Source organism: Hemicordylus capensis, chromosome 12 (genome assembly GCF_027244095.1).
Source record: "Hemicordylus capensis ecotype Gifberg chromosome 12, rHemCap1.1.pri, whole genome shotgun sequence".
Taxonomy (NCBI): Eukaryota; Metazoa; Chordata; class Lepidosauria; order Squamata; family Cordylidae; genus Hemicordylus; species Hemicordylus capensis.
In genome coordinates this window covers 10,927,613-10,954,247 of record NC_069668.1, presented here as the reverse complement: position 1 = coordinate 10,954,247, position 26,635 = coordinate 10,927,613, and the positions used below count along the sequence as shown (strand labels likewise).

The 26,635-nt window shown below is 51.3% G+C and overlaps 2 protein-coding genes across 3 annotated transcripts in view; one reads left to right on the top strand and one right to left on the bottom strand.

The window, feature by feature from the left end:
- The window catches only part of FOXN1 (forkhead box N1), a 31,186-nt gene extending 23,733 nt beyond the window's left edge, over positions 1 to 7,453 (top strand). The window contains exons 7-11 of the mRNA XM_053275321.1: positions 1,318 to 1,414; positions 5,138 to 5,345; positions 6,421 to 6,549; positions 6,718 to 6,891; positions 7,182 to 7,453. Of these exons, the coding sequence (XP_053131296.1) occupies positions 1,318 to 1,414; positions 5,138 to 5,345; positions 6,421 to 6,549; positions 6,718 to 6,891; positions 7,182 to 7,453 (880 nt within the window). The remainder of the gene's footprint in view (positions 1 to 1,317; positions 1,415 to 5,137; positions 5,346 to 6,420; positions 6,550 to 6,717; positions 6,892 to 7,181) is intronic.
- A 4,340-nt stretch (positions 7,454 to 11,793) lies between these two features.
- Positions 11,794 to 26,378, bottom strand: UNC119 (unc-119 lipid binding chaperone). Of its 2 annotated transcripts, none has more exons than XM_053275585.1 (5): positions 25,986 to 26,378; positions 17,524 to 17,637; positions 16,802 to 16,904; positions 15,853 to 15,983; positions 11,794 to 15,236 (listed from the first exon to the last, which is right to left on the bottom strand). In XM_053275585.1, exons 1-5 carry the CDS (start codon positions 26,269 to 26,271, stop codon positions 15,124 to 15,126), a joined length of 747 nt encoding a protein of 248 aa, XP_053131560.1. In that variant the 5' UTR covers positions 26,272 to 26,378; the 3' UTR covers positions 11,794 to 15,123. The 2 variants fall into 2 exon arrangements, with proteins under 2 accessions (XP_053131560.1, XP_053131559.1); XM_053275584.1 differs by having other exon boundaries at positions 15,811 to 15,983; positions 25,986 to 26,362.
- Positions 26,379 to 26,635: the final 257 nt, after the last annotated feature.

Sequence of the window (26,635 nt, the reverse complement as noted above, 5' to 3'; positions counted from 1 at the left end):
AATCAACGTTTATTGTGGCCACTGACCAATAAGAAAACACATCAGCTTCCAATCATATGTTGAAAAATGAAATCTCACTTAGAGATAGCTTGGGTAAATTCTTGGCGTATCTTACATGTAGCTCTACACAGGACACAGCAAAAACTTAGCAACATTTAGAGGGCGTTCACACAATCAAAAACTGTGTTCAGCCCAGGTTTGGGAGCTGTGTGTGCTCCTAATTTTCAGTCTAGTGGAAGAAAGGTAGGAGGAAAGGCCGGATTGAACACAGTTTTTGATTGTGTGAATTACCTCTTAGTGTTACTCCTGGATGTTTATCCGATAACAAATAGTAAAATTCATCAGTGTGCCCTATGGAACAAGATCATAAGGGGAGAATTAACTGTTAAAAATGTTAAATAAACAGTTGGAATCAATGTTATGGATAGATTAAGTGCAATGGAGAAGGAAGGAGACGCTTCTGAACAGACCTCTATTTGAGGACCCTCGTGCCCAAGAATAGGTCCTAGTTGCTTCCAAAACACTGTCTAGAACAAAAGGAATAGGCTAAGCTTCATATTGGCCATTCCTGCTATTCATCAATGTAATTTGCCTCAGGCCAAGAACATGAATGTAAATTTGCCTCATGCCGTGAGTGTGGTAGTTGTTTCCCTATTTTATGCTGCTGCATGTCCCTGAAGTGTAAGCGGCAAATAACTGGGCCGAAAATCAACAGAGGGAGCAAAATAGACCTGAAGCCCATTCTTATGACCTGAACCAGGGTTGGAGCAGCATCCAGCCAGGTTTCCAGGATAATGTGCTCTCCCGATCAGCGATTATGTGTCAGTAAAAAGGGGGGAATGATTGAGCCTGCCTGGCTGGACACTCTTCCCACCGTAATTCGGGCAGTGAGAACCGGCTCCTGGTTTTTTTTAACACCAGAAAGCCCTAGAGAACAGAATCCCCATTAAGGGGGCTATAATTTAATTTTTGATCTAATCAGTCGATTGCTTAGTAAAATGGGAAGTGCAGTAGAAGCTTCGAAACCTCAAACCCATCATGTTGGGGTGGGGTGGGTGGGGCGTGGACAGTTTCCATCATGTGGGTTACCCACATCAGCGTGATTGTGTGAACCCACACCAAGAAAGTGGGGTCTAAGATTCATCTCGGGCCATAAGCCAGCTTGCCGTGGGTTCTCACAATTGCGTTGATGCTGGCAACCCACTTTAAACCTAGATTTGAACAGCTGTGTGAACCAGGACACTCACAAGAGCGATCGGGAGATGGGATCAAGGAAGCCCGCAGTAACGGCTGTTTTCACATTCTCTGTTTCCCAAGCATTCTTATTTTCATGGCGCTCAAGAACAGCAAAACTGGAAGCCTTCCTGTCAGCGAAATTTACAATTTCATGACTGAGCATTTCCCTTACTTCAAGGTGAGTGTCTTTGCTGAACTATTGCTCTTTTAAATGTGTTTATATCCAGTTCCATGTCAGAAAAAGATCAGTCCTGAGACTAGTCATCCACACAGTGGGCAGCTCTGTCTATATTGGTCTGTTTTGCACGTGTTTGTTAAACATAAGAACACAAGAACAGCCCTGCTGGATCAGGCCCAAGGCCCGGCTAGTCCAGCAGCTTGTTTCACACAGTGGCCCACCAGATGCCTCCAAGAAGTATACCCCGAAGTCCCTGCAAGATATCGGGGAGCACTTCTCACACAGTTCAGGTTTTCATTGCGCCTAAGAGTCCACTTTATGCAGCAGATCTGTGCCAATGAGGCCACCAAATGGCGCAGCAAGGAAGTAACTTGCTTGGTAGCAAGAGGTTGCCGGTTCGAATCCCCGCTGGTATGTTTCCCAGACTGGGAAACACCTATATTGGGCAGCAGCGATAGAGGAAGGTGCTGAAAGGCATCATCTCATCCTGCGCGGGAGGAGGCAATGGTCAACCCCTCCTACATTCTACCAAAGAACAACCACAGATCTCTGTGGTCACCACAAGTCGACACCCACTCGGCACAATCTCTTCTTCTGTGCCAATGAGTGAAATTGGGGGGAATCAATTACCGGAGCCCAGAACCCAGGGTTCTAGGGGGAGAACATACAGGCCATCCACCACACAGGCAGAGAGTGTATGGCACAACCACAGAGCAATTAATTTCTTGCTGCTGCCGCATTTGCAAGTCTGATGATGCAAGCGGCCCATTTCTAGTCAAAACAGAACAATCCGACTCCTACGTGTCCGTAGGAAAAGAAAACAAAGTGAAAAGAAGCCTCTCTGCAGCTTCAGCAGAAGGGTGCTTTGAAGAACCCCTCCCTTCTTTTTGGAACCAGATATGAAAGGAAAGGATTTCACAAGAGCTGGTGACTTTCAGCAGATCCAGAAACTGCCTGGCTCAATGAGTCCATGCTAGAGAGGATAAATGTTCGTTCTAGGCTAGTCTGTTAATAATGTTAATTTGTGGGATACCGAACAGAATGTTTCAGTCCAGAGCACTAAAAGATTATGGGGATGGGAGAAGGACGAGGGAGAGCTGCGAACAAAGGGTTTATTAGTTTATTAATTTATTAAGCATATTTATCTACTGCCCCAATCCTGCAAGTTGGCTACTCCCTCTGGTGCTTGAGACCTCTCAGGCTTGCTGCATACTGAACAGTCAGGCCCTTGGTCCATCTAGCACAGGGTTGTCTACTTTGACCGGTAGCAGCTCTCTCAGGTTTCATCTAGGGTCTTTCCCAGCCCTAGTTGAAGATGCTGCCAGGGATTGAACCTGGGACCATCTGCACGCAAGCCACGGAACTACAATCCTTTCTATTGGTTACATAGGGAGCTGCTGCATACCGAGTCAGACTCTTGGTCCATCCAGTACAAGATGGTCTACACTGATTGGCAGCAGCTCTCCAGGGTTTCAGGCAGGAGTCTTTCCCAGTTCTTCCTGGAGATGCCACCAGGGACTGAACTTGGGCCCTTCTGCATGCCAAGCAAATGCGCTTCCACTGGCCACCTACGGCCCCATCCCTTAGGAACGCTGTCTGCTGAGTCAGAGACTTGGTCCATGTAACTCAAGATTGCCGACTCTGACTGGCAGCGGCTCTCCAGGGTAACATGGTAACACCCAGCCCAGTTTCTGGCCAGGAAGGAAGCAAAGGGGCTGGCCTCGGTCCTGGGCTCCCAATCGAAAAGAGAAACCTAAGATAGACACCAGCAACAGCCACTGGAGGGATGCTGTGCTGGGGGCGGATAGGGCCAGTTGCTCTCCCCCTGCTCAATACAGAGAAGCACCACTTCTAAAAGGTGCCTCTTTGCTCAGTTAGCAGGGGACATGCTGCTAGTTTGTTCTGACCCTGAGATCTGGAGCGGCGTTCTCCCCACATTCCTCAACCTACTTGGCCGTGCCCCACCCTTTTCTAAAAAATTCTGGGAGTCTCCGAAGTGCACCTGCCCCTCCCGCCTTTCCTGCCACTGAGTAGACTCAATTATCCTTCGTAAGTATGAGGAAGGCAGCAGTAATGCTAGGAATAAATTAGTCTGCTGAGCCTTTAAAGAGTTGCCCCATTTTGGGGTGCCTCATGTCTTCCAGTTTCTGATTGATTAAGTGCCGTCAAGTCAGTGCCGACGCTTAGCGACCCCAGAGATAGTTTCTCTCCAAGATTATCTGTCTTCCACTTGGCCTTTCAGGCCTCTCTCAGTGGTGCCTTCATGGCTGTCATCATCAAGTCCATCCACCTTGCTGCTGGTCGTCCTCTTTTTCTTCTCTTTCCTTCCACTTTTCCCAGGAGAGGCGAGCTGGTCTTGTGGTCGCAAGCATGACTTGTCCCCTTAGCTAAGCAGGGTCTGCCCTGGTTGCATATGAATGGGAGACTAGAAGTGTGAGCACTGGAAGAGATTCCCCTGAGGGGATAAATGGAGCTGCCCTGGAAAGAGCATCTAGTTTCCAAGTCCCCTCCCTGGCAGCATCTCCAAGATAGATTCCTGCCTGAACCTTGGAGAAGCCGCTGCCAGTCTGTGAAGACAATACTGAGCTAGATAGATCAGCCTCGATTCCATTATGTTCCATTATTACTATGTTCCGATGTTCCACTTCTCAAGGGAGCTGGGTCTTCGCATAATAAGACGGTTATTGAGCTAAGAAGGAACGATCCTCCCCATCTCTGGCAATTTTCAAAAAAACACCTGAAAACCCATCTTTTCGCCCAAGCTTTCTCAGCTTCCTAAAAACTTTGTGTTTTAATTCCTGGTTTATTTTTAAATTGTTAAATTGTTTTTAAGTTCTTGTATATGTTTTTAACTGGTTCTATGCTATTGTTAACCGCCCAGAGATGAAAGTTTGGGGCGGTGTACAAATTTGATGAATGAATAAATAAATAAAATAAAACAAAGAAGGTAGGGTTGCCATATCCAGGTGGCCTAACCTTCATATTATGCAAATTACGTGGCAACTAATTTGCATTTTTAAAAAAATTTAGACAGATTTGTATACTTTCTCCTCCTTCTCTGCCCTCCTGTGTGATGGAATCCAGAGTAAAATCCAGGCAGCGCATTTGAAATCCGTGTAAATCCGGGTGGAATTTAGCAGCCAGGGGGAGGAGCCAAAATCCGGGGGCTACCCTAGATTCTGGGGGACATGGCCACCCTGTAAGAAGGAGATCTGCGTGTCATCCCATTTGGTGATGATGGGCTAGCAGTTAGAGTTGCTCAGCTGGTCTTGCAGCAGCCAGCATGAATGGTCCCTTTGCTAATCAGGGTCCACCTTGGCTTGTGTCTTGATGGGCAGCTACATGGTTCCATCTCTGGCAGCATCTCCAAGTAGGGCTGGGAGAGACTCTTGTCTGAAACCTTGGAGACGCTGCTGCCAGTCAGTGTTCCTGGCTCTCTGGCATCTCCAAGTAGTGCTGGGAGGACTCCTCCCGGGCTTGAACCTGGGACCTTCTGAATGCAAGCACTGATCTACAGCCCCATCCCCTAAGGGGAATATCTTACAGTGCACCCATATAGTCACCCATCCTAATGCAAGCCAAGGTGGACCCTACTTAGCCAACCAGACCACTCATGCTCCCAACTTCAAGACCAGCTCTCCTCCCCATGGATAAAGCTTGCTCTTTCTCTCGGGCACAGAAAAATATTTCTCACCCTCATTCGGTTTGGCTTCTTTTCCCCAGACAGCACCAGACGGGTGGAAGAATTCCGTCCGCCACAATTTGTCCCTCAACAAATGCTTCGAGAAAGTCGAAAACAAGACAGGCAGTTCCTCTCGGAAAGGCTGCTTGTGGGCTCTGAATCCGGCCAAGATTGACAAGATGCAGGAGGAGCTGCAGAAGTGGAAAAGGAAAGATCCGATCGCGGTCAGGAAAAGCATGGCCAAGCCAGGTGAGCGAAAAGAGGTTGCATTCTCACACGTGCCCCCCACACAAGGGGGGACCGGGGAGTATCAAACGGGCAGATAGGCTATTCGATCTATGCAGGAGGAGCTGCAGAAATGGAAAAGGAAAGGTCCAGTCGCAGTCAGAAAAAAGCATGGCCAAGCCAGGTGAGCTTAAATCTCTGCTATTAGATCCTGGGGTCATCTGCTAAGGGCTACATCATGCTGTAGGATTCAGGACAGGCAAAAGGAAGTACTTCTTGACCCAACGGGTAGCTGAGCTGTGGAACTCGCTGCCACTGGATCTGGTGATGGCCACTGAGCTAGACGGTTTTAAAAGGAGATTAGATAAATCCGTGGAGAATAGGGCTATGAATGGCTGCGGGCCTGGTGAGCTCTATCTCCACCAGGAATTCTTTGCCACAAGATGCGGTGAAAGCCAACAACCTGGGTGGCTTTAAGAAGGGCTTAGATCACTTCATGGAGGAGAGGTCTATCAACGGCTACTAGTCGGAGGACTAGAGGCCACCTCCAGCCTCGAAGGCAGGATGCCTCTGAGTACCAGTTGCAGGGGAGTAACAGCAGGAGGGAGGGCATGCCCTCAGCTCCTGACTGTGGGCTTCCAGCGGCATCTGGGGGGCCACTGTGCGAAACAGGATGCTGGACTAGATGGGCCTTGGGCCTGATCCAGCTGGGCTGCTCTTATGAACATAGGAAACTGCCTTATAATGAGTCTGACCCTTGGTCTGTCAAACTTAGGATTGTCAGCATGGACCGCAGCAGCTCTCCAAGGTTTCAGGCAGGAGTCTTTCCCAGCCTACCCAGGAGTGACCGAACCTGCGGCCGGGCCTTCTGCATGCCAAGCAGATGCTGGCCCCATCCCCTATAGGGAATGATCTCACCGCGCTCGAACATCACTGCCCATCCAAATGAAAACCAAGGCAGACCCTGCTTAGCAAAGGTGGCGACTCGTGCTCGCCGCCGCAAGACCAGCTCCCCACCCTGAATGATGCTGTTGTGGCAGGCTGGAAGCCTGCCTCAAGTGAAATCTTCTTTTCTGTCTCTCTCTCTCCTCGCTTTTAGAAGAGCTCGACACCCTGATAGGGGACAAGATGGACAAGCTAAGATCCACCATGCTGGCTTGCAATCCCAGTGGGGTCACCGGCCCCTCGGGACCAGCCCGGCAGATGACCCTCCAGCACCATTCGCTGCGCGACCCTCCCCTCTCCGCTGGGACCCCCCATGCTGTGCACCCACAAGGACCTTCGCCGGCATCTAAGCAGCCACCGCCAGGCCTGTCCTGCTACGGAGCTCTACAGGGTTTCCCTCCGCTCTCACAGCCGCTGCCGGAGGGGCCTCACGCTCTCCTCCCATCCGCAGACACCCAGCTCAAACCAGCAGCCCAAGGGTCTCCGCTGCCAGCACAGACGCCTCCTGGACGGGGAATGAAACTGCTCAGTGCATCCCAGACGGTAGACGGCGTCCTCCTACTGGAAGGGGATCTCAGCGACGTCGACGCCCTGAACCCGTCCCTCACTGATTTTGATCTCCAAGGTAGGCTGGTCGTGGAAAAGGAACCCGTTGTGTCCATGGCTCTGTGGCCTTGCATTGCATTGTGTTTCATGTTGCTCCTTTGCAAAGCATGAGAGAGCAGGCCCTGGCCCCAGTAACACCCAATAACGCTTGGAGAGCTGCTGCCAGTCAGGGTAGACAATCCTAAGCTAGAGGGACCAACGGTCTGACTCAGCAGGCAGCAGCTTCCGGTGTTCCTTTAAGACAAAAAGAGTCCGGCTAGCAACAAAGTGCAGTAATAACTGTTGGGATTTCCGTCTCTTTTGCCACAGGAAATATTTGGGAAGAACTGAAAGACGACAGCTTGGCCGTCGACCCGCTGGTGCTCATTTCATCGTCTCTACCATCTAGCCACGGTTTCTCTTCTCAGTGCCAGATGGACGACGCCACCAACAATAACGACCTCAGCACCTACAACAGCCCTCAGCCGCAGACTTTGCCGGAAGTCCAGCTCACTACTCTTTACTCTGCCTTCATGGAATTGGATACCGGATCAACTTCCTACCTGAACAATTCGGGGTCAAAACCTGTAGCTCTGGTCTGAACGGAGACTTCGGTGCCAATTTTCGTTTCAGCCCCTCACTCATTTACACAGAAATCTACCCTAGTTTACACGGAAGCCTGAGTTTCAAAGTTTTTAACATTAAGAGCTTGATCTTTTCAAACCAATTGTCTGGAGCTAGACGGCCAGAATTTTTCCCCTTTCCTACATCTCACTGCAAGCATTTTTCTTTTGGTTTTATTGTTTTTTAAACTCTGAAGGGCTGTAGGCACTCAGAAGGCAAGTTCCAGATTACCAAGTCCACCTTTCACTGGAGAACCAGAAGACCCTCCTCCCAAAAGCAACCCAAGGAAAGCTGTAATGCCAGTGGGCATATCACCTAATAGCCCCTAAGCATAGTTTCTGCACTTCCAAAAGTAGATGGGCAGGAATACAAACACACAGGAATCATGAAGGGACTGGGCCAGATCGATGAAGAGGTCAGGAAATGTGGCTAAAAAGAAAGTGGCAGTGAGAAACCACAGTTTTCCAATTATAATACGCTCCCCACTTTAAGGAAGACCTCAATCCATAATGGCTCCCTTGCTGAATCAGTGGGCTCAGATCAGCCCTAAATGACGACACTGTGGTAGCGGCCACGAATTATCCTCTGTGCTAAGCAGAGCCCACCCTGGTTTGCATTTAGATAGGTAACTAAACGAGAGCGCTGTGAGTTATTCCCCTTGACAGATGAGAGAGCATTGGATGCAAAGGAAATGCTCAGTGGAAGAGCATTTGCTTTGCACGCAGAAGGTTCCAGATTCACTTCCCGGCAGCATCTCCAGGTAAGGCTGGGAGAGACCCCTGCCGGAAACCTGGGGGAAGCCACTGCCAGTCAGTGTTGACAACACTGAGCTAGATGGACCAAGGGTCTGACTCAGTATATGGCAGCCCCCTCTGTTCCTAACATAACATGTGGAGAGGCCCAAGGGTCTGACTCAGTAGAAAGCAACTTCCTAGATGCTTAGGAAATGATGCATAAAGTTCCTTCGAGGACAGAACTTTAGCTTAGGGATAGGTTCAATTCCTGGCAGCATCTCCAGGTAGGGCTGAGAGAGACTCTTACCACCGAGTGTGCTGAATACGTGGGAGCATATTATAACTGCAAAATTGTGGATATTTCCTATGTTGTCCATGTATTTAAGAAACACACACTTTCCTTTTCAGAAGAGAACCAACGAATAGCCACGGACTCGCCAAATAGATTGGGGGGGGGACATTTCAAGTGGGGTAACCAAATGCTGTTCCAAGGAGGAGAAAAAACAATTTTGCTTTTTCCAGGTTGGAAGCTGGCACGGTTTCCTTTTGCATACGAGCCACGAGGGTGCCAGAAATGCCTACTGTAAACCCCATCATTTGAATAAAGCTGTCTGTCCTTGCTGTTAATGCTAACATTGTTTTCTTATATCAACTAAAGAGGCCAGGAGCCTGTTCCTGGCTTTAAAAGCAGGTGGTCTAGAGACATCTTCACCATTTTTGCCCACATCCTTCTGCCTGAGGCTAACCCCTGCTGGCAGAGCAAAGAGGCGCCTTTTTAAAGTGGTGGTTCTCTTTACATTTAGCAGGGGGAGAGCAACTGGCCCTGTCCACCCCCAGCACAGCATCCCTTCAGTGGCTGTTGCTATGATCCACCAGGGACTTTGACACACAGCAGGTTTACTGGGAGGCTTTACTGCAAACTCAAAGTTGTCCCCAAAAACTAATGCAAAGAGTGGAATTTTTATTACCCCGGAGATAAAGCAGGCTACATTCTAACACACAGTGAAAAACCCAAATTGTGTGTGAACTGCTCCCTGAAAACTCACAATGACTTCTGGGTAAATCTGGCCGATATGTGAATGCACCCCCTCCATTCTAGAGGAGATGAGAATGAAAAGGCCTTAAAAGCTCTGTGCAAAAAACTTCCATAGCCACCTAATGGTGCAGAGGGGAAGTAACTTTCATAGGGAGCAAGAGGTTGCCGGTTTGAATCCCTGCTGGTATGTTTCCCAGACTGTGGGAGACACCTATATCGGGCAGCAGCGATATAGGAAGATGCTGAAAGGCATCATCTCATCCTGCGTGGGAGGCGGCAATGGTCAACCCTTCCTGTATTCTACCAAAGACAACCACAGGGCTCGGTGGGCACCAGGAGTCGACCGCACAACTTTACCTTTAAAAAACGTCCAGGCTTTTAAGGTGTGGGGAGTGACAGAAAAGCAGACACTTTCCTGGAGAGCAGCGCCATCTGGAGATCAGAATAAGACCGTCAACGCGAGAACGGAGGAGTGCGAACAAAACTGGACCAAGGTGCATCACAGAGCTATCCTCTGCGAACACAACCGCGTTGGACTACTGCAATGCGCTCTCTGCGGGGCTACCCTTGAAGACAGGTCAGAAGCTTCAGCTGGTCTAGAAGGCGGCCGCAAGGATACTCGTGTTTGCTTCTGGGCTAGAATCAAGGTGCTGGTCTTGTCCTTTAAAGCCCCACATGGCTTGGGGCCGGCCGGGGTCTCTGTCGGACTGTATCCACCCATATGAACCTGCTGCCAGAGCATAGGTAAGTGATGCCTGTTCAAGATTTCAAACCCTGCTCATGGCCTCCACTAACAGAGATCTGGTTGGTGAAAACAATAGGGATGTGCCAGAACCACGGTTCAAAGCACGGTTTGAGCACTTTTTGGTACATTACACCAGGAACTTTTAAGAAAAAGAGAGAGCAGGGCCTTATATATCCCCCCCATGTGGCACCAGCATGCATATGGCATCCATGAGCACCATTTGCGAGCTCAGCAACACCATGCTGAGCACACAAATGGCGCTTATGCATGCGCGGAAACCATGTGCGTGCTGGGGGAGTTATTGGGATGCGTGCCGCTCTAGTAGAAAGCTGAATGGGGCAGCAGAGAGCAGGTTGGGACCTACTCTCCTTTTTCTTAAAATGTGTTAGGCACATCCCTAGAGGACATAGGAAGCTGCCATATACTGAGTCAGACCCTTGGTCCATCTAGCTCAGTGCTGGCTACACAGACTGGCAGCGGCTTCTCCAAGGTGGCAGGCAGGAGCCTCTCTCAGCCCTCTCTTGGAGATGCTGCCAGGGAGGGAACTTGGAACCTTCTGGTGCTCTTCCCAGAGCGGCTCCATCCCCTGAGAGGAATCTCTTCCAGTGCTCACACATCAAGACTCCCATTCATATGCAACCAGGGCAGACCCTGCTTAGCTCAGGGGAGAAGTCATGCTTGCTACCACCAGACCAGAGACACAGCCATAGAGACAGATAGGAACATAGGAAGCTGCCATCTACTGAGTCAGGCCATTGCTCCATCTAGCTCAGTCTTGTCTACCCAGACTGGCAGTGGCTTCTTCCAAGGTTGCAGGCAGGAATCTTTCTCTCAGCCCTATCTTGGAGAAGCCAGGGAGGGAACTTGAAAGCTTCTGCTCTTCCCAGAGTAGCTCCATCTGGAGGGGAAGATCTTGCAGTGCTCACACTTCTAGTCTCCCTTTCATATGCAACCAGGGCAGACCCTGCTTAGCTAAGAGGACAAATCATGCTTGCTACCACAAGAGCAGCTCTCCTGGTCTTCTTGATCTAGGATCAGACCAGGGCTATCAACCACCGCAGCACACAAGTTTCCAGGTGAGAACTGGCATTTCCAGCCGCAGGTGAGTGAAAATGGGGAGTGTGTCAAGTGGGTTATCCTGGATATGCAGCAAGTCAGCTCAGTTCTCAGTAGTCAGAACCAGCCCTATGAATTTCTGCTTATAGTTCCTTCCTCCAGAATTTCTGCCAACCTTTAGATTGTGAAGCCCTGTGGGACAGGGGACCATCTTATTTATTTCTCCTCTGTAAACTGCATTGAACACTTTTGTGTAAATATTCATAGTAGTGATAGTAGAATTAAAGAAAACCACTCAGGAGGAGGACTCTTCTCATTCCAGACTGGAAACCCCATGCGGTCAAAGACTTGGAGTCAGTGCTGGCGTAGGACTGTGGAAACCAGAGTTCGGTGACTCCAGGTCAGTCACTTCTCCCTTAGCTTAACCTACCTTGCAGGGTTGTTGTGAGAGTAAGCATAACCATGTACACTGCTCTGGGATCCTTGGAAGAAGAATGGGATATAAATGAAGTATATAAATGAATACCGTAATTATCCGAACCCAAGGCTAGGTTTCCCTCAATTTCTTTGATGTTATAAAGTGAGGAAGGGTCATCTTAAAATTCAGTGTCCTGTTCCTTTCAAGTAAATACAGGTAAAACCTGCATTTCACCTCTATTTTTAAAGGGGGTCACCTCAAAGAGTCATCTTCTATTTAGGCAAGAATGGTAACTAATACATTTGGAACACAGGAGAAATGAAACAGAGTCAATGTCAGCTGAGAGGGCTTCAACCATACAAGAACAGCTGATGAAAAAACATTTATTCCAATGTGTTTTGATAATATATTTTTCAAGGAATGTCTATAAACAAAAAATAAATACACAAAATAAAGCCTCTGCACAGAGGTATAAGGAATAGTATATCAAAATATAATGCATCTACTGCTCTTGTATCGTCACTGAAGCACCGTCAGGAGGGCCACTGCCAGCTCTTGTGCCTAGGGAACACCACGCCACAAGACGTTGCAAGGTTCTACTGTTTTTTATTGGGGACATGGGTTCGAACGAGGCTGTGACCAGAGAGTGTTAGCCATCACAACTAAAAATGGTATGAGAATGGTACACAAACTCGCTACTGTTCCACCGACCTGAGACTAACGTACAAGTGTTGTATTGAACTCACAGAACTGGAGAAGGAGACATCAAGTATTTATAGAGCTATCTACAAACAGCAGCTGCGCTCTTTGGAGACCGGCGTCCTGCGTCCTTGGAGTAAGGGCTCCTGGGAGGAAAGAGCAAAATCTCTCCCTTGTCTTTTGCCCACGCCGAAGCTTTTGGCTTCCCAGACCACAACTTCAAAACGGGCTTCCTCGGTGCATTTCGGCTATTCTTTTAGTCCATGCGCTAGGTTGCTACCATCTTGGGTCCAGCAAGTAACTTGCCTAAGGAGCAAGAGGTTGCGGGTTCGAATCCCCGCTGGTATTCTTCCCAGACTGTGGGAAACTCCTCTATGGGGCAGCCGCGATATCGGAAGATGCTGAAAGGCATCCTCTCATCCTGCGAGGGAGATGGCAATGGTCAGCCCCTCCTGGATTCTACCCAAGACAACCACAGGGCTCTGTCGTCGCCACCGACTCGACGGCACAACTTTACCTTTACCTGCACCCCAAGCGATGGAAAAGAGGACTTCCAGCTTTGAGCGTGTCCCTTGTGCTTTTCTTGGCCTGACTGTCAGGCCTACAGCGGTCACATTTGCCATGGTTTTTGTTAAGCCTTCTAAAGTTTTAAAAACACAAAACCTACTATAAAATGTCCTTGGTGTTGTCAGAGGAACGGAAATGACAACAAGCAGGCATGTCCTCCAGAGAGGACTCCGTGGAGAGCGGCCACTTGGTCACTGTCACCCTAACCCTGAGCAAAAATGCTATTTTACTCGAAAGGTTTGGAGCGAGGGATAAGGAAGGGGCGATTGCACAGAGAACGCTCTAAGTGCAGCAATGCTATCCCCAGTGGTGCTCTTCCCCCTGGACTTCGGAGCCAAAATCCAGGGCCTCCACACCCCGTGGGGCCCCCCAAATCCTCTTTAGAGCGTCCCGGGTGGTATGGTCCCTGCTGGCCTGCACTGTGCCAGGTGGCCAAGTCTGATTAGGACCTGAGCTGGGAGCTTTAGGGACAGAGGGGTGGAGTGGAGAAAGGAAAATGCGGGGTGGGGATATGTTAAGTTGGGTGTTGAAATGTTTCTGCTACTGCCTATTTGCATATATATATATATTTATACCCCACATGTTAAAAATATTGTGTTTGCCACGGGGTGTGTGTGTGTAGGAGGAGGATGTTTAACTTGCAGCAGGAGGGGGCTCCAAAGGTCCAGCCTCCAAAATTACCTAAGGGAACCTCTGCCTCTGTTCCACGGGGGGGAGGGCCTGCTAGCCACATGGCATAAGAACATAAGAACTTAAGAACAGCCCTGCTGCTGGATCAGGCCCAAGGCGGCCCATCCAGTCCAGCATCCTGTTTCGCACAGTGGCCCACCAGATGCCTCTAGGGAACCCACAGGCAGGAGTTGAAAGGGGCATGCCCTCTCTCCTGCTGCTGTGACTCCCCTGCAACTGGTAACTGGTAAATGGCTTACGCCCACTGTGGCTCAGAACAGCTTTAGAAACATCCTAAATGTGAACACAAACGCACCCCACCCCCCCCGGGCAATGCTGCTTTAATTCACACAACTCCCTGACAGTCATCTTCTTGCATTCGTTTGTCCCTGGGAGAATAAGCAGACTTCCCCAAGTGATACACAGGCAGCAAGCCCAACAGACAGACAGACAAAAATCACAGAGAGACACGCCAGAGAATGTCTCGAGATCAGACACGGGACAAAGAAACAGGGTGGGGTGGTCGCCTCTCTATAATCCCCGCCACACAGACCTCTGATCGCCTCAGCTGGAAGTCCAGGATTCTGGTTGTGTAATAAGTCTGGCTGTAGAACAGCAACTCTCCAAGGAAGAAGCCACGCCAGAGGGCAGGGGAGGGCTTTCCAGGGGGAGCGTTGGGACCTGGCTAAGTCTGCAGAGACTCCTCTGGGACCTTCACAGTATCCCCCCCCCCCACCACCACCACCACAAGGGGTGGCAGGGTCTGAAAGCAGATCCCCTCCCTGTATGACTGCGCTCCAAGGCAAGGTGCTTAGGAAGAAATCGACGCCTTGGTTGAGCGGTGGAGATCCTGATCTCGTTCGTAAATAAAACGCCACTCTGAGCCTCCCACTAAGTCCAGGGGTGGTGGTGGTGGGGGGGGATACACAGCGACCTAAAGAGTCAGTGCCACATAGGAAGCATGCATCCGCTCACTAGGCAGGTTTTCCAGATCTCCTTAGAGGGGGAAGCAGATCAAATGGAAGCGGAGAAAAAGTGCAAGCCGCCACCCAGCCCTGGCCTGGCCTGGGCCACAGAAAAATCCCAAGGCCCCCGTGGGAAAGCTCCCCCTCAATATTCATGGAACCCCTAGGCATGACACAGGGAGTGGGGGGCACAGAGGCCAGTATTGTGCTGCCGGGGTCGGGGGGGGGGGCGGCGGGATTCTGCCTCATGCCAATCCCCTCCTCTTCCCATGTCTCTCGGGCTCCAGAATCAAGGTTTCCCCGTCTCCCCTGTGCTTTGCTGCTCAAAACGGAAGCCGGCCGCTATGACTGAAGGAGAAAATGATACGGGAGGTGGCTTAGTTATGCAATTCTCATAAAGAGTCCCTAGGTCCACACCGCCTCCTGCCTATCCCCGGCAGCCGCGGTCCACGTCATATTCTAAGAGTTCTGGGCAATAAAAAATCACGGATCTGAGGACTTCGTGACCAGTATGAGATGCACGCCGAAGGGACTACACAGAGCTACTGGAAGAGCCTCCAGTGACTGACACCTATGAGTGACTCGAGAGTGGAAAGAGACTTCCCAGGAGGTTGGGGGCTGCCTCGGCAAGGCCCAGGGGGAGGCTTCAGCTAGGTCAGGCAGGTCGCTCCAGTGCCGGCAGAGTCCTTGAGTCCCGGTTCTCGGTGCCAGCCCCAGACCATTTCTACGGGGAACAGAAGGCTGTCCCGCCAGCTCTGCTCAGGGACCCCCGCTGTAGGAATAGTCTGCCTTGTTGTGCATCACCAGCTTGTTGTCTACGAAGTAGAAACTGTCCGACTGGGTCTCATAGGGGTGAAGGATCATCTCCTGGACTGCAAAAGAAATAGGGACAGAGGAAGCTGCTGTCTGCTGAGTCAGACCCAGGGTCCGTCTAGCTCAGCACTGTCTACTCTGACTGGCAGTGGCCCTTCAACGTTTCAGACAGGCGTCTCTCTCATCCCTTCCTGGGGAGGCTAACAGGGCGTTTTCCACACAGGGCTTTTAGGTCACATCTCCTCCGGAATGGAGGGGATGCATGCGTGCGTGCACATATTGGCCTGATTTACCCTGAAATCCTTGTGAGTTGTTGGGGAGCACTTCACACACGATTTGGGATTTTCATTGCATGTTACAGTGCAGCCCAATTTATATCCAAAGTTTTTTTTAAAAATCCATTTTTGCGGTGGGTTTGGGGGGGGGGGCAACTTCGAACTCACAGTAAATCCTGCTGTGTGAAAAATGCCCTGGGAGTGAACCTGGGGCCTTTCACTTGCAAAGCAGGTGCTTTTCCACTGAGCTACAATCCCATCCCCTGATACAGCGCTCACATGTAGTCACCCATCCAAATGCAAACCAAGCTCAGTGGATCTTGCCCGCCTCCCTCCCTCTCAACTGTCCAGGACTTACTGAGGTCTTCCGAGAGCTGTGGAAACTCGTAGATGTGCTCACATGTATTTTTACTGCTGGGGATGCAGAACCCAAACTCAAAATCAAAACTCTTCAGCAGCTGGTCCCTAAAATAGTGTCTCTCAATCATCCGGAAGTTGTTGATGGGCTTGTCACCCACCGTGAACTCTACCCTGCAGCAGAAAGAGAAAGCATGAAAAAGGGACATGAAAAAAGGGAAATTTCGCAACGTTCTGGCTCAACTTTATTTCTCTTCCTTGTTGCTTGCTCTCAGGAGAGACACACAGGACGCTTCCAGACGAGAGGATATTCCATTTCTGTTTAATGTAACCCTTTTGCATTTAACCTGCTTTTAACCTTTTTGCATTTAACCTGACTGCACACAGCAATCTTTGTAGATGGGCTGCTCTCACAGGTTCTGTCCTCCATGTGCTATTCTGCAGTGCCACCTGCTGGCCAGGTGTGGGAAATGTGGAATGAAAGTCACATCTTTTGAGATTACTGTATGAAAGATGTGCTGTCCATGCAGAAGCTGAACTGCCCAATCGTCCGCAGCAAATAACTGGATTCTTGTTGGATTCTTTAAATTTAGTTGCTTTCTTTGAAATATATTTATACTCTGCCCCATCAGTACAATACTGCTTGGGGTGGCTCAGGGCGGTAAAAACATTATAAAATTTAACACAATAAAACAAATAGAACACAATGTGGAATAAAAACCATTAGAACACACCCAATTAAGATCAAGTCAGTTTTAAGATCCTTCTTAAAAGCATCTTAAGGCAGGGAACCTTCTTAAAAGGACCCTAAGGGAGGGAACATGGCGAAGCTCTTCTGGGAGGGCGTTCTAGAGCCTTGGGGCCACCACCGAAAAGGCCCTGCCTCTTCAGACACAACCAACTGAATCTCAGTCAATACTGGGCCAATAAGCAAAGGGTCCCAATGAATTCATATGGGTGGATGCAGTCCGACAGATGACCCCGTTACTTACGTGGCTCCAACCTGACGCAACCGGAGGAATGCTGGCGTGAACTGGTAGCGTACGAACCGCCCGGCATTTGGGTCGATGTCCTTCTTGTCACTGTGTTCACGCTCTGGAACGAGAAGAGGTGGGTGTCCCATGAATACACATTTGTCTGGGGCCCTAAAACTTTCTCTCCACGACCATTCTCACCCCAGAGGGCTGGCTTGTTCATGGCAGGTATCTCATAAAACCCTGACTTCCATGACAGAAAAAGTCCAAGGAGACGCTGGGGCTAGACAGGGCTCTGTGTCTCTTAAAGGGCCCTCCCCTCCAGCGTGGGGGAAAGTGTAACACGGCACAGAGCTCAACATGATGGGAAATTTACTTATTTATTATTGTTAAATTTATATACCGCCTTTCATTAAAACAATCCCAATCCGGAAATGGCTCACAGGTTAAGGGCTTTTTGCTCGAAAAACAGCAAAGATCGCCACTCCAGACCCTGCTAACTGAGCAAAAGAGGCACCTTCAAGTAGTGATTCTTTACTCAGCAGGGGGAGACCAACTGGCCCCATCCATCCCATGGCATCCCCCAGCGGCTGTAGCTGGGGTCTACCTTCTGGTCTTTTTAAGATTGCGAGTCCTCTGGTGACAGAGAATCACCTTGTTTGTTTATGTTTCTATGTATATCACTTTGAGAACTTTTGTTGAAAGGCGGTATATAAATATTTGGAGCAGTAGACGCTCACCTGAAGCGGGTGGCTTGGTGATTTCGAAGAGCACAGTGCCCGACTCCATGTCTCGGATCTTGAACCGGGTGAAATCTATTTTGAATACATTCTCCTCCGGGGTGCACAAGTAATCTACAGGAGACAAGTACTCAAGAGTTAGGAGGAAGAGAATCTGGAGGTTTCAAATGCTACTCAGTGTCCTCCTGCCAGAAGCTCCACAGACAAGTGAAGGCAGAAAGTTTCCAAAAAAAAAGACCAAAGGTGAACCACAGACTGGAACTACCATCAAAAACTGGGATGCAAGCAAACATCAAGAAAGAAATCTGGATTGATACTACCAACAACTAAGTTACCAGGCAATTTTTAGGGGTGAGGAGCTGGTCTTGTGCTAGCAGGCATGAGGTGTTTGCTTAGCTAAGCAGGGTTTGCCTTGGTTTGTATTTGGATAGGCAACTAATGTGAGCGTGGCAAGATTTTCCTGTAAGGGGATGGGCCGTAGCTCAGTGGTAGAGCATTTGCTGGCATGCAGTAGGTCACTGGATCAGTCCTTGACAGCATCTCCACATGGGGCTGGGAGGAACTCCTGTTCGCAACTCCTTCAACAGCTGCTGCCAGTCAGAGTCGACAATACTGAGCTAGACAAAACAAGGGCCTGACTCCATATAAAAATGAGTCTGCTGTTAATATTTTAAACTGCTTTTATTTTACCCTTTATGTTAAATGGTTGGATTTTCGATGAGCCATTCTGGGATGGGCGGTATATAAATGAAAGAAACCAACAAATATAAGGCAGTTTCCTATATAACCTATGTAGAACAGACCAACATTTTGACAATGGGGCCATAGCTCATTTTGCACCCAGGTTCAGCCCCTGGCAGAGTCTCTAGGTAGGGCTGGGAAAGACCCCTGACTCTGAAACCCTGGAGAGCCGCTGCCAGTCAGTGTTGACAACCCTGAGCTAGACGGACCAGTGGTCTGACTCAGTAGACGGCAGCTCCCTATGCAAGTACAGGTGAGTGTTACTTTCCCCCTTTCAGACACACGCCGCCCCGCCTCGAACCTATTTCCATGTACTGGAGAGCTGGGTGGCCACCTCTCTGCTTCTCCAAGCATGGCTTTGGAGGGCCACTGGGTCCAGCTCTCTCCCACCTGCCTCCGGGGCTCTAAGAGGCTTTGTCCTCAGACAGAAGAGAAGACTAAGAGGCTTTGCAGCACCTAAGCGGACTACACCTAAGTGGGGCGGAAGAATCCACGCCCCCTCCGTGGACCCGAGGCTGATTCCCCAGGGTGTTTGCTCTGAAGTGGTCACTAATCAGCCCCAGCCATCTACTGAGTCAGACTATAGGTCCATCTCGCTCAGTACTGTCTACACAGACTGGCAGCGGCTTCTCCAATGTTGCAGGCAGGAGTCTCTCTCAGCCCTATCTTGGAGATGCTGCCAGGGAGGGAGGGAACTTGGAGCCCCATTATCCCCTGAGGGGACTCTCTTCCAGTGCTCACACATCAAGTCTCCCATTCAAATGCAACCAGAGCAGACCCTGCTTAGCCAAGGGGACAAGTCATGCTTGCTCCCACAAGACCAGCTCAGCTCTCCTCTCCTCCCAGGGTTCAATCCCCACAAGCACCTCCTGTCTGAAACCTCAGGACAGCCGCTGCCGGTCAGTGTTGACAATACTGAGCTAGACAGAGCATGGGCCTGACTCAGTCGGCAGCAGTTCCTTGTGTCCCTATAGCAGCAACAAGCGGCTGCTCCTGCAAAGCCCACCACCGTCCCCAGGCCTTCCCAGCGCCATTTTGTCCTGCAGCAGAGGCTCGCTCATTCAGGAGGGAGCCCGTGGGATTGCCTTTCTTGGTCAGCCATCTTTGCCCACTAGTCGTTTGCAGACTGCTGTTCTGGGTCCGCTCAGTTCCTTCCCATCTGGTGCCATGGCAACCGTCTTCTCCTCTTCCTTGGCAGCCAGGGTTGCTGTGGCAACGGTGTCAGCAACTCATCCGAAAGGCCGGGGCCTCTCTCTCTCTCTCCACCGTTTAGAGTAGACCCACTTTCTCTGCCACAGAACCTCGACTGGCAGAGCAGGGCCTTGCTGACCCGCCTCTTAAACTCAAGGTCACTCCATCTGCCAAAACGGCCGCCTGCTTCTACTCCACGCAGAAGTACGTGCTGCAGAAAGGACGGCTCGCGTCCAGTGGGAATTGTGAGGCTTCCGACCAAGGCTGTGGTCACAGGAAGCTGCTTTCCACCACGTCAGACCATTGGTGCATCTCGCTCGGGATTGCCTGCCCGGGCGGGCAGCAGCTTTTCCAAGGCAGGGCTCTTCCCCAATCCTACCTGGAGATGCTGCCAGGGAGCATCTCCATCTTTCTGTGTGCACCACTCAGCTGTGGCCCCATCCCTTAGGAAGCTGCTTTCGGCTGAGTCAGACCCTTGTCCCATCTCGCTCAGTACTAGGCAGTGGCTCTCCGAGGTTCCAGGCAGGAGCCTTTCCCAGCCTTACCTGGAGATGCTGCCAGGGGCTGAACCTGGACCTTTTGCATGCAAAGGTCCTTGGAGCCACTGTTCCCTCTAAGGCGTGCGCATGTGCAAGCATGCGTGCTCACAAGTTTCTGGATGTCCACTCAGTTCATTTTAGACCCTGCTCAGGTTGCATCAGGAAGGCCCCACTCTGAGTGCAGGTGTGCGCACCCTGCCTTGAGACTGCCGCCCAGAACAAAACTCTTTCCGCACAGAGATGGGGGGAAAAAATTAGAGGGACCACTGCTCTTAGCCCCATCCCAAATACACCCTTAGGTGGTTACACGGGAAGGGGCCTTCGACCGAGCCAGACCTTTCGTCCATCCAGGGCGCTTTCCAGATCAACCCCTACAACAGTGTCACGACGTCTCTGCAAACTGTGCTTCCAGACTTCCTGTGTTGTGACACCGCAGTCCCGACGTGGACAGAAGGGTGCCGTTCACGTTTCGGATGCCCTGTTTCGGATTTTATTTTATTTCGTGCTATAACGTCGTATGTCAGTTGCCAAAAAAGTAGCTGTATTTTCCCTTTGTCGATTCTGGGGAGCGTTTCCAATTCGATTCTGCCAAGCCGAAGCATTTACCACGGTTGTAGCAGGTAATCTGGAAAGCACCCTGTTCACTATAGACTGGCAGCGGCAATTCTAAGGTTCCAGGCAGGAGTCTCTCCCAGCCCTACCTGGAGATGCTGCCGGGGATTGAACCTGGGACCTTCTGCATGCCAAAGTGTTACATCTCTGAGTATAAGGTCATATTATAATGCTGCTGCCAGTCTGTGTAGACAATACTGAGCTAGATGGACCAAGGGTCTGACTCAGTAGAAGGCAGCTTCTTGTGTTCCTAGATGTCCTCTTGCCAGTGGGAATATAGAATACCCACTTTAAAATCTGCTTATGGCTACAAGTGTCGGAAGAAGTGGTAGCATGCCTGATTCCGTTACCCGTGGAATTGCCCCAGGGGCAATTCCTGGTTAGAGCAAAGCATAGGTGGCCTAATTCAGATGCACCAGCCAACCACAGTTAGGCAAACCTGGAAAAGTAAGCGAAAGTGTGCCATTAAGTCAATTTCGACTCCAGGCAGCCCCTGTGGTTTTCTTTGGCAGAATCCAGGAGGGGTTGACCATTGCCTCCTCCCACGCAGTATGAGATGATGCCTTTCAGCATCTTCCGATATCGCTGCTGCCCGATATAGTGCCATCGGGGATTCGAACCCGCGACCTTCTGCTTGTTAGTCAAGCATTTCCCCGCTGCGCCACTGAAGGTGGTAAACCTGGGAGGAAAATAGAGCACAAGCGAGCCTGCAGCATTGGAGTGTCGGGTCAGGACACCTGTCCCACCCGCCAGTCACGCAACTCGGTTTCCTAACAAGCTTTGATTGGGTAACCAATAAGGTCAGGGGCTAATTTTAAACCTGCGGCCTCGACGAGGTGAGCCAGGTAGAAGATGAGAGGGCGCACGATGACGACAATTAGGGGATTACCAGACTTGGGAGGCAACCTGAGGAAAACGAGGGCACTGGCAAGCCACCCTTCGGCCTGCCCTCCGTCTGAAGGAGGCCTCGCTCGCGGCTCTGAGCAGCCAGATGCCAACTTGATTAGCAAGCCAGAGGCTGCTGGTTCGAATCCCCACTGATATGCTCCCCAGACTACAGGAACCCCCTCTATCAGGCAGCAGCGATCTAGGAAGAGACTGAAAGGCATCGTCTCATCCTGTGCGGGAGGAGGCAATGGTCAACCCCTCCTGTATTCTACCCAAGACAACCACAGGGCTCGGCGGCCACCAGGAGTCGGCACCGACTCGACCTGCACACTTTACCTATTACAATCATAGATCAGACGTAAACACAACACCCCTAGAGATGTGAAAGAGGCGACAGCATGGCAGATTTCAGGGTGTTCTCGTGCTTTTCTCGTCCTGACCATTAGGCCTGCCGAGGTCACATTTGGGGTGGAGTTTTACAAGCCTGGGAACGTTGTAAACACACACACACAATGACTATAAAATGTCAACAGTGGGATGGAAATGAAAACTGGCAGGAATGACCTCCCCGAATATTACTGGAGAAGCTGCCGCCGGTCTGTGTAGACAACACTGAGCCAGATGGACCAATGGTCAGACTCGGTACATGGCAGCTTCCTATGTAACGAAATCTTCATCATCCCAGCCCTATTTCTGTTCTAAGCATGTTGGACTTGTGAAGCTCATTCCCTCTAAACCTCAGTTCCCTTGTCTCTAAATATGGGAGCGATATTGACGCACAAACCCTATGCACACGTTCTGTTCAGCACTCACATAAAATGCATACAGTGCACACAGGCAGAGTTATTCACCCATTAGTCTTTTGAGGGGTCTGTACCCAGCTTCCACCTTTCAAATGGACGGAGGGACAGTCATTCACACACAAGCCTGTACGAAAGGTGTCTAGAGATCTGTACCCTCGGACAACGGACCACAGGGGTTCTCTAACCAGGTCCCCCAGATGTTGGACTTCAACTCCCATTGTGGCTGGGAAGTCCCAAACCATCTAGAAGTTTGAGAACTTCGGGCTTGATGTCTGGATAGGGTTACAGGTGGGGCGAAACCAGATATGGTGAAATCGCATGGCCGGGGAGGGGTGGGGCCGGGGGGGGGGTTGCATTGTGGATCACAATGCAATCGAGAAAACAGAGAGGAGAGCTGGTCTTGTGGGAGCCAGCATGGCTTGTCCCCTTAGCTAAGCAGGGTCCATCCTGGTTGCATATGAAAGGGAGACTAGAAGTGTGAGCGCCGTAAGATATTCCTCTTAGGGGATAATGGGGCCGCTCTGGGAAGAGCATCTAGGTTCCTGGTTTCCCTCCCTGGCAGCATCTCCAAAATAGGGCTGAGAGAGAGACTCCTGCCTGCAACCTCGGAAAAGCGGCTGCCAGTCTGTGAAGACAATACTGAGCTAGACAGACCAATGGTCTGACTCAGTATATGGCAGCTGCCTATGTCCCTATGTTGAGCCATAACCCCTCTGTGCCTGGCACAGCCAGTTTCATAATCAGCAAGCCCCCAAGAGTTCCACCTGAATGACGCAGGGGTGCCTGGTGAATCCCCTCTGCATACGCAGGAGATAATTCCCTACCCTGGAGGGATTTGGCTAAGATAAGTTCATTAGCATTAGCTGCAGCTCAGATAGGACAGGGACAGGGGGGGCTATAAATAGGGAGCTGTTCTACATAGGACCAGGGCGGGGTGGGGGGAGAGGCCCATTCAACACCTCCCAAAAGCCAGGAATCTAACCCCAGCTCCACCCGTGGTCCAAATTGAAGCTGCTTCTTTTCCCTGTGTAAACATACCAGGAATATGGCTATGCTGTCCTGAGAGAATCTCCAGAATCTGTTTCCAGGACCAGTTCTGCAAATGCGCTTTTATATATTAACTATACTATACTATACTTGAGTACCTGGAGTTGCTCAGACTTATGGTGCGATTTTCTCTTTGTCATTGCATCCATATCCATTTTGTGGATATATCCGTTGTATATCCATCTGTCTGTCTATGCGAAGAGGTTATTGTGGTTCCCAGGTACCCCCTGTTACTTGTAGGGTCCTAGGAAGTCACTTTGTTTGGGGCCAATAGCTCAAAGGGTGTGGGAATGTTTAGAGAACAGACAGACAAACAGACATTCAATTTCACAGAGATACTATATTATATTATAGATTACATCCTATATTTTGTACACTGCCTAGAGATGTACATATCAGGCAGTATAAACATATGATAAATAAATAACATTATATTATATACTCTATACTATACTATACTATATAATATTATATTAATGAAATGGATATATTATTTGTGTATCACGCTTTCAGAATATACAGAGGCATTGACCTCTGTATACTGGGCCCAGCGGCACATTTTCAGTGGGGTGAAGAGATGGTCCTGTGCAGGAGCAAGCATGAATGGTCCCCTTTGCTAAGCAGGGTCTGCCTTGGCTTGCATTTGGATGGGCGACAACATGTGAGCGCTGTGAGGTATTCCCCTGAGGGGATGGGGGCGCTGCTCGGTGGAAGAGCAGAAGCTCCCAGGTTGGATTCTCAGCAGCATCTCCAGGTAGGGCTGGGAGAGCCTCTGCCAGTCGGTGTTGACAGTACTGAGCTAGAAGGGCCAAAGGTCAGACTCAGTAGATGGCAGCTTCCATCCTGGGCATCTGTCCTAGTCCACCCCTCGAAATTTCTTGGCAACGTGGCTCCCTGGCACCTGGGATTTGTCAAGTCCGCCATGGTGGTGGATGCCCAACATTTGAGACTGGGGAAGGTTACTCTACAGAGCCTCATCATGCATACCGTGCATAGCTTAACTAGCAAGATAACCAGAAGGCGCCCCACCCCCACTGGCACTAATCCTGCCTAATCAGGTGCTGAGGATGGCCTCTTGTGTATGGCTGGAAGATCAAGGGAAACATCTAGGGACTGGGAAAGCCTTCACCTCCCTCTTAATCCCTCTGGAGGGCACAAAAACCAAGCCAACTGGTGGGAGGGGAAAGAACAAGGACACGCTGACGCCCATGCTCAATGTAGGAACACAGACAGGGAGCTGCCATATACTGAGTCTGACCCTTGGTCCGTCAAGCTCAGGATTGTCAACCCAGACTGGCAGCAGCTCTCCAAGGCTGCAGGCAGGAGTCTCTCCCAGCCCTATCTGGAGATGCCAGGGAATCTGGGACCTTCGGCATGCAAGCAGGCAGGTGCTCTCCCCAGAGCGGCCCCGTCCCCTAAGGGGCGTCTCTCACAGGGAGCCTCCCACCCAAATGCAAACCAAGGCAGACCCTGCTTAGCAAAGGGGACCATTCTTGCTGGCTACCGCCAGACCAGCTCTCCTCCCTATGAGACGGGTGCTCAGATCACACGGGAAGGGTCCAGAGCACAGGAGCGTTGCCTGGAACGCTCTCCTAAAGCATTCACAAGCAGGCAGCATTCATCCAACCCACTTCCCGCTTTCCACACATGGCCAGCTTCTCAGTATTGATCCCTCATGGACTCCACTGCTTTGATCCTCAGGCCTGAATGAACTTGCATAATAGGGGAGTCACTAGGATCAGGAAGGAAGTTCCTGTGAGAGGAGAGCTGGTCTTGTGGGAGAGGAGAGCTGGTCTTGTGGTCCCAAGCATGACTTGTCCCCTTGGCTAAGCAGGGTCCACCCTGGTTGCATTTGAATGAGAGACTAGATGTGTGAGCCCTGGAAGAGATTCCCCTCAGGGGATAATGGAGCTGCCACTCTGGGAATTGCAGAAGGTTCCAAGTTCCCTCCCTGGCAGCATCTCCAAGAGAGGGCAGAGAGCGAGAAATCCCTGCCTGCCACCTTGGAGAAGCCGCTGCCAGTCTGGGCTGACTAACCCTGAGCTAGGTGGACCAAGGCTCTGACTCAATAGGCAGCAGCTTCCTATGTTCCTAGACGTTTTGGAAGTGATATAAAATGTCCCTTAGGGGATGCAGTCATTGCTCCAAGGTGGGATAGCACCTGCTTTGCATGTAGGAGGCCCTGGTTCAATCCTCGACCACATCTCCAAGCCGGCCTGAAACCCTGACTCTGCTGCCAGTCAGGGTAGACTATCCTGACCCAGCATAAAGCAGCTTGTCTAGTTGGGGGGGAAACCCTGCCTGAAAGCCAGGAGAGCCGCTGCCAGTCAGAGCAGACAATCTTCAGCGAGCTGGGCCACAGACCGTTTGACTCGGTACAGAGCAGCCTTGTCTGGGGGCCAACCCGCTCCACCACCACGCGCCTACCGGGGAGCCGCCACTAGCCGCCGCCGCCTCCAGCCCGACCCTTCGGAAGCGCCATGGAGAGGTTGGGCAATGCGCCCGGGCGGTGGGCAGGCGGCCCTCGGCGGCGCGGGTCGGCTCCCTCCGGCCGCCGGCGCTGCCCCTCCCCGGGCGGGCGCCTCTCCCTCGCCCCTACGCGCCCGGCCGCCTGGCCTGCCGCCTGCCCGGGCTGGCTCACCGGCGGTGATCTTCTGCAGCCCCAGCACGTCCTCCGGGCTGATCAGCGCTTTGCGCAAAAGCTCCTCCTCGGTGCAGGCGGCTCCCGCCCCGGCCGCTCCAGCCCCGGCGGGGGTCGCGCCGCCGCCGCCGCCGCCGCCGCTGCCCTTCTTCACCTTCATGCCGCCGCCGCCGCTGCTCTTGCTGCTGCTGCTGGTGCTGCTGCTGCTGCTCCGCCGCCGCCCGCCGCCGCCGGGGGAGCGAGTGTCTGCGGCGCGCACACCGGCAGCGGCGGCGGCCTCGCTCATCCCCGCCTGGCCAGGCCCGGCCGCGCGCCCTAAGCGCCTTTGCAGCCGCAAATCCCCCGAGCTGGCCCGGTTCCGCCCAAGGGGCGGTGGCTGGGGAAAGAGGTGACAGAGGAGCAGGAGGAATGGCGCCCCGGAGCATGTGCAGAGTGCGACAGCTGCGCCAGGCGGGTGGGAGGGAGAGGTCGCTCCTTTCCAGCTCAGGCTGCCTCAGAGGGACATGGGGCGCTGCCGTCTGCCGAGCCGGCCTTTGAAGAACCTAGCCCAAGATTGCCAGCACGGACTGGCGGCGGCAGTGGCAGCCCGCCCACCCTGCAAAGTTTCAGGCAGGGGTCTTCCCTTGCCAGGGACTGAAGCTGGGATCTCT

Coding starts and splice junctions, on each gene's coding strand:
- UNC119 (XM_053275584.1), bottom strand. CDS start 26,271: ATGAGCGAGGCCGCCGCCGCTGCCGGTGTGCGCGCCGCAGACACTCGC. Junction 17,638..25,985: donor GCTGCAGAAGATCACCGCCG/GTGAGCCAGCCC, acceptor TGTCTCCTGTAG/ATTACTTGTGCACCCCGGAG. Junction 15,984..16,801: donor TTGCGTCAGGTTGGAGCCAC/GTAAGTAACGGG, acceptor TTTCTGCTGCAG/GGTAGAGTTCACGGTGGGTG.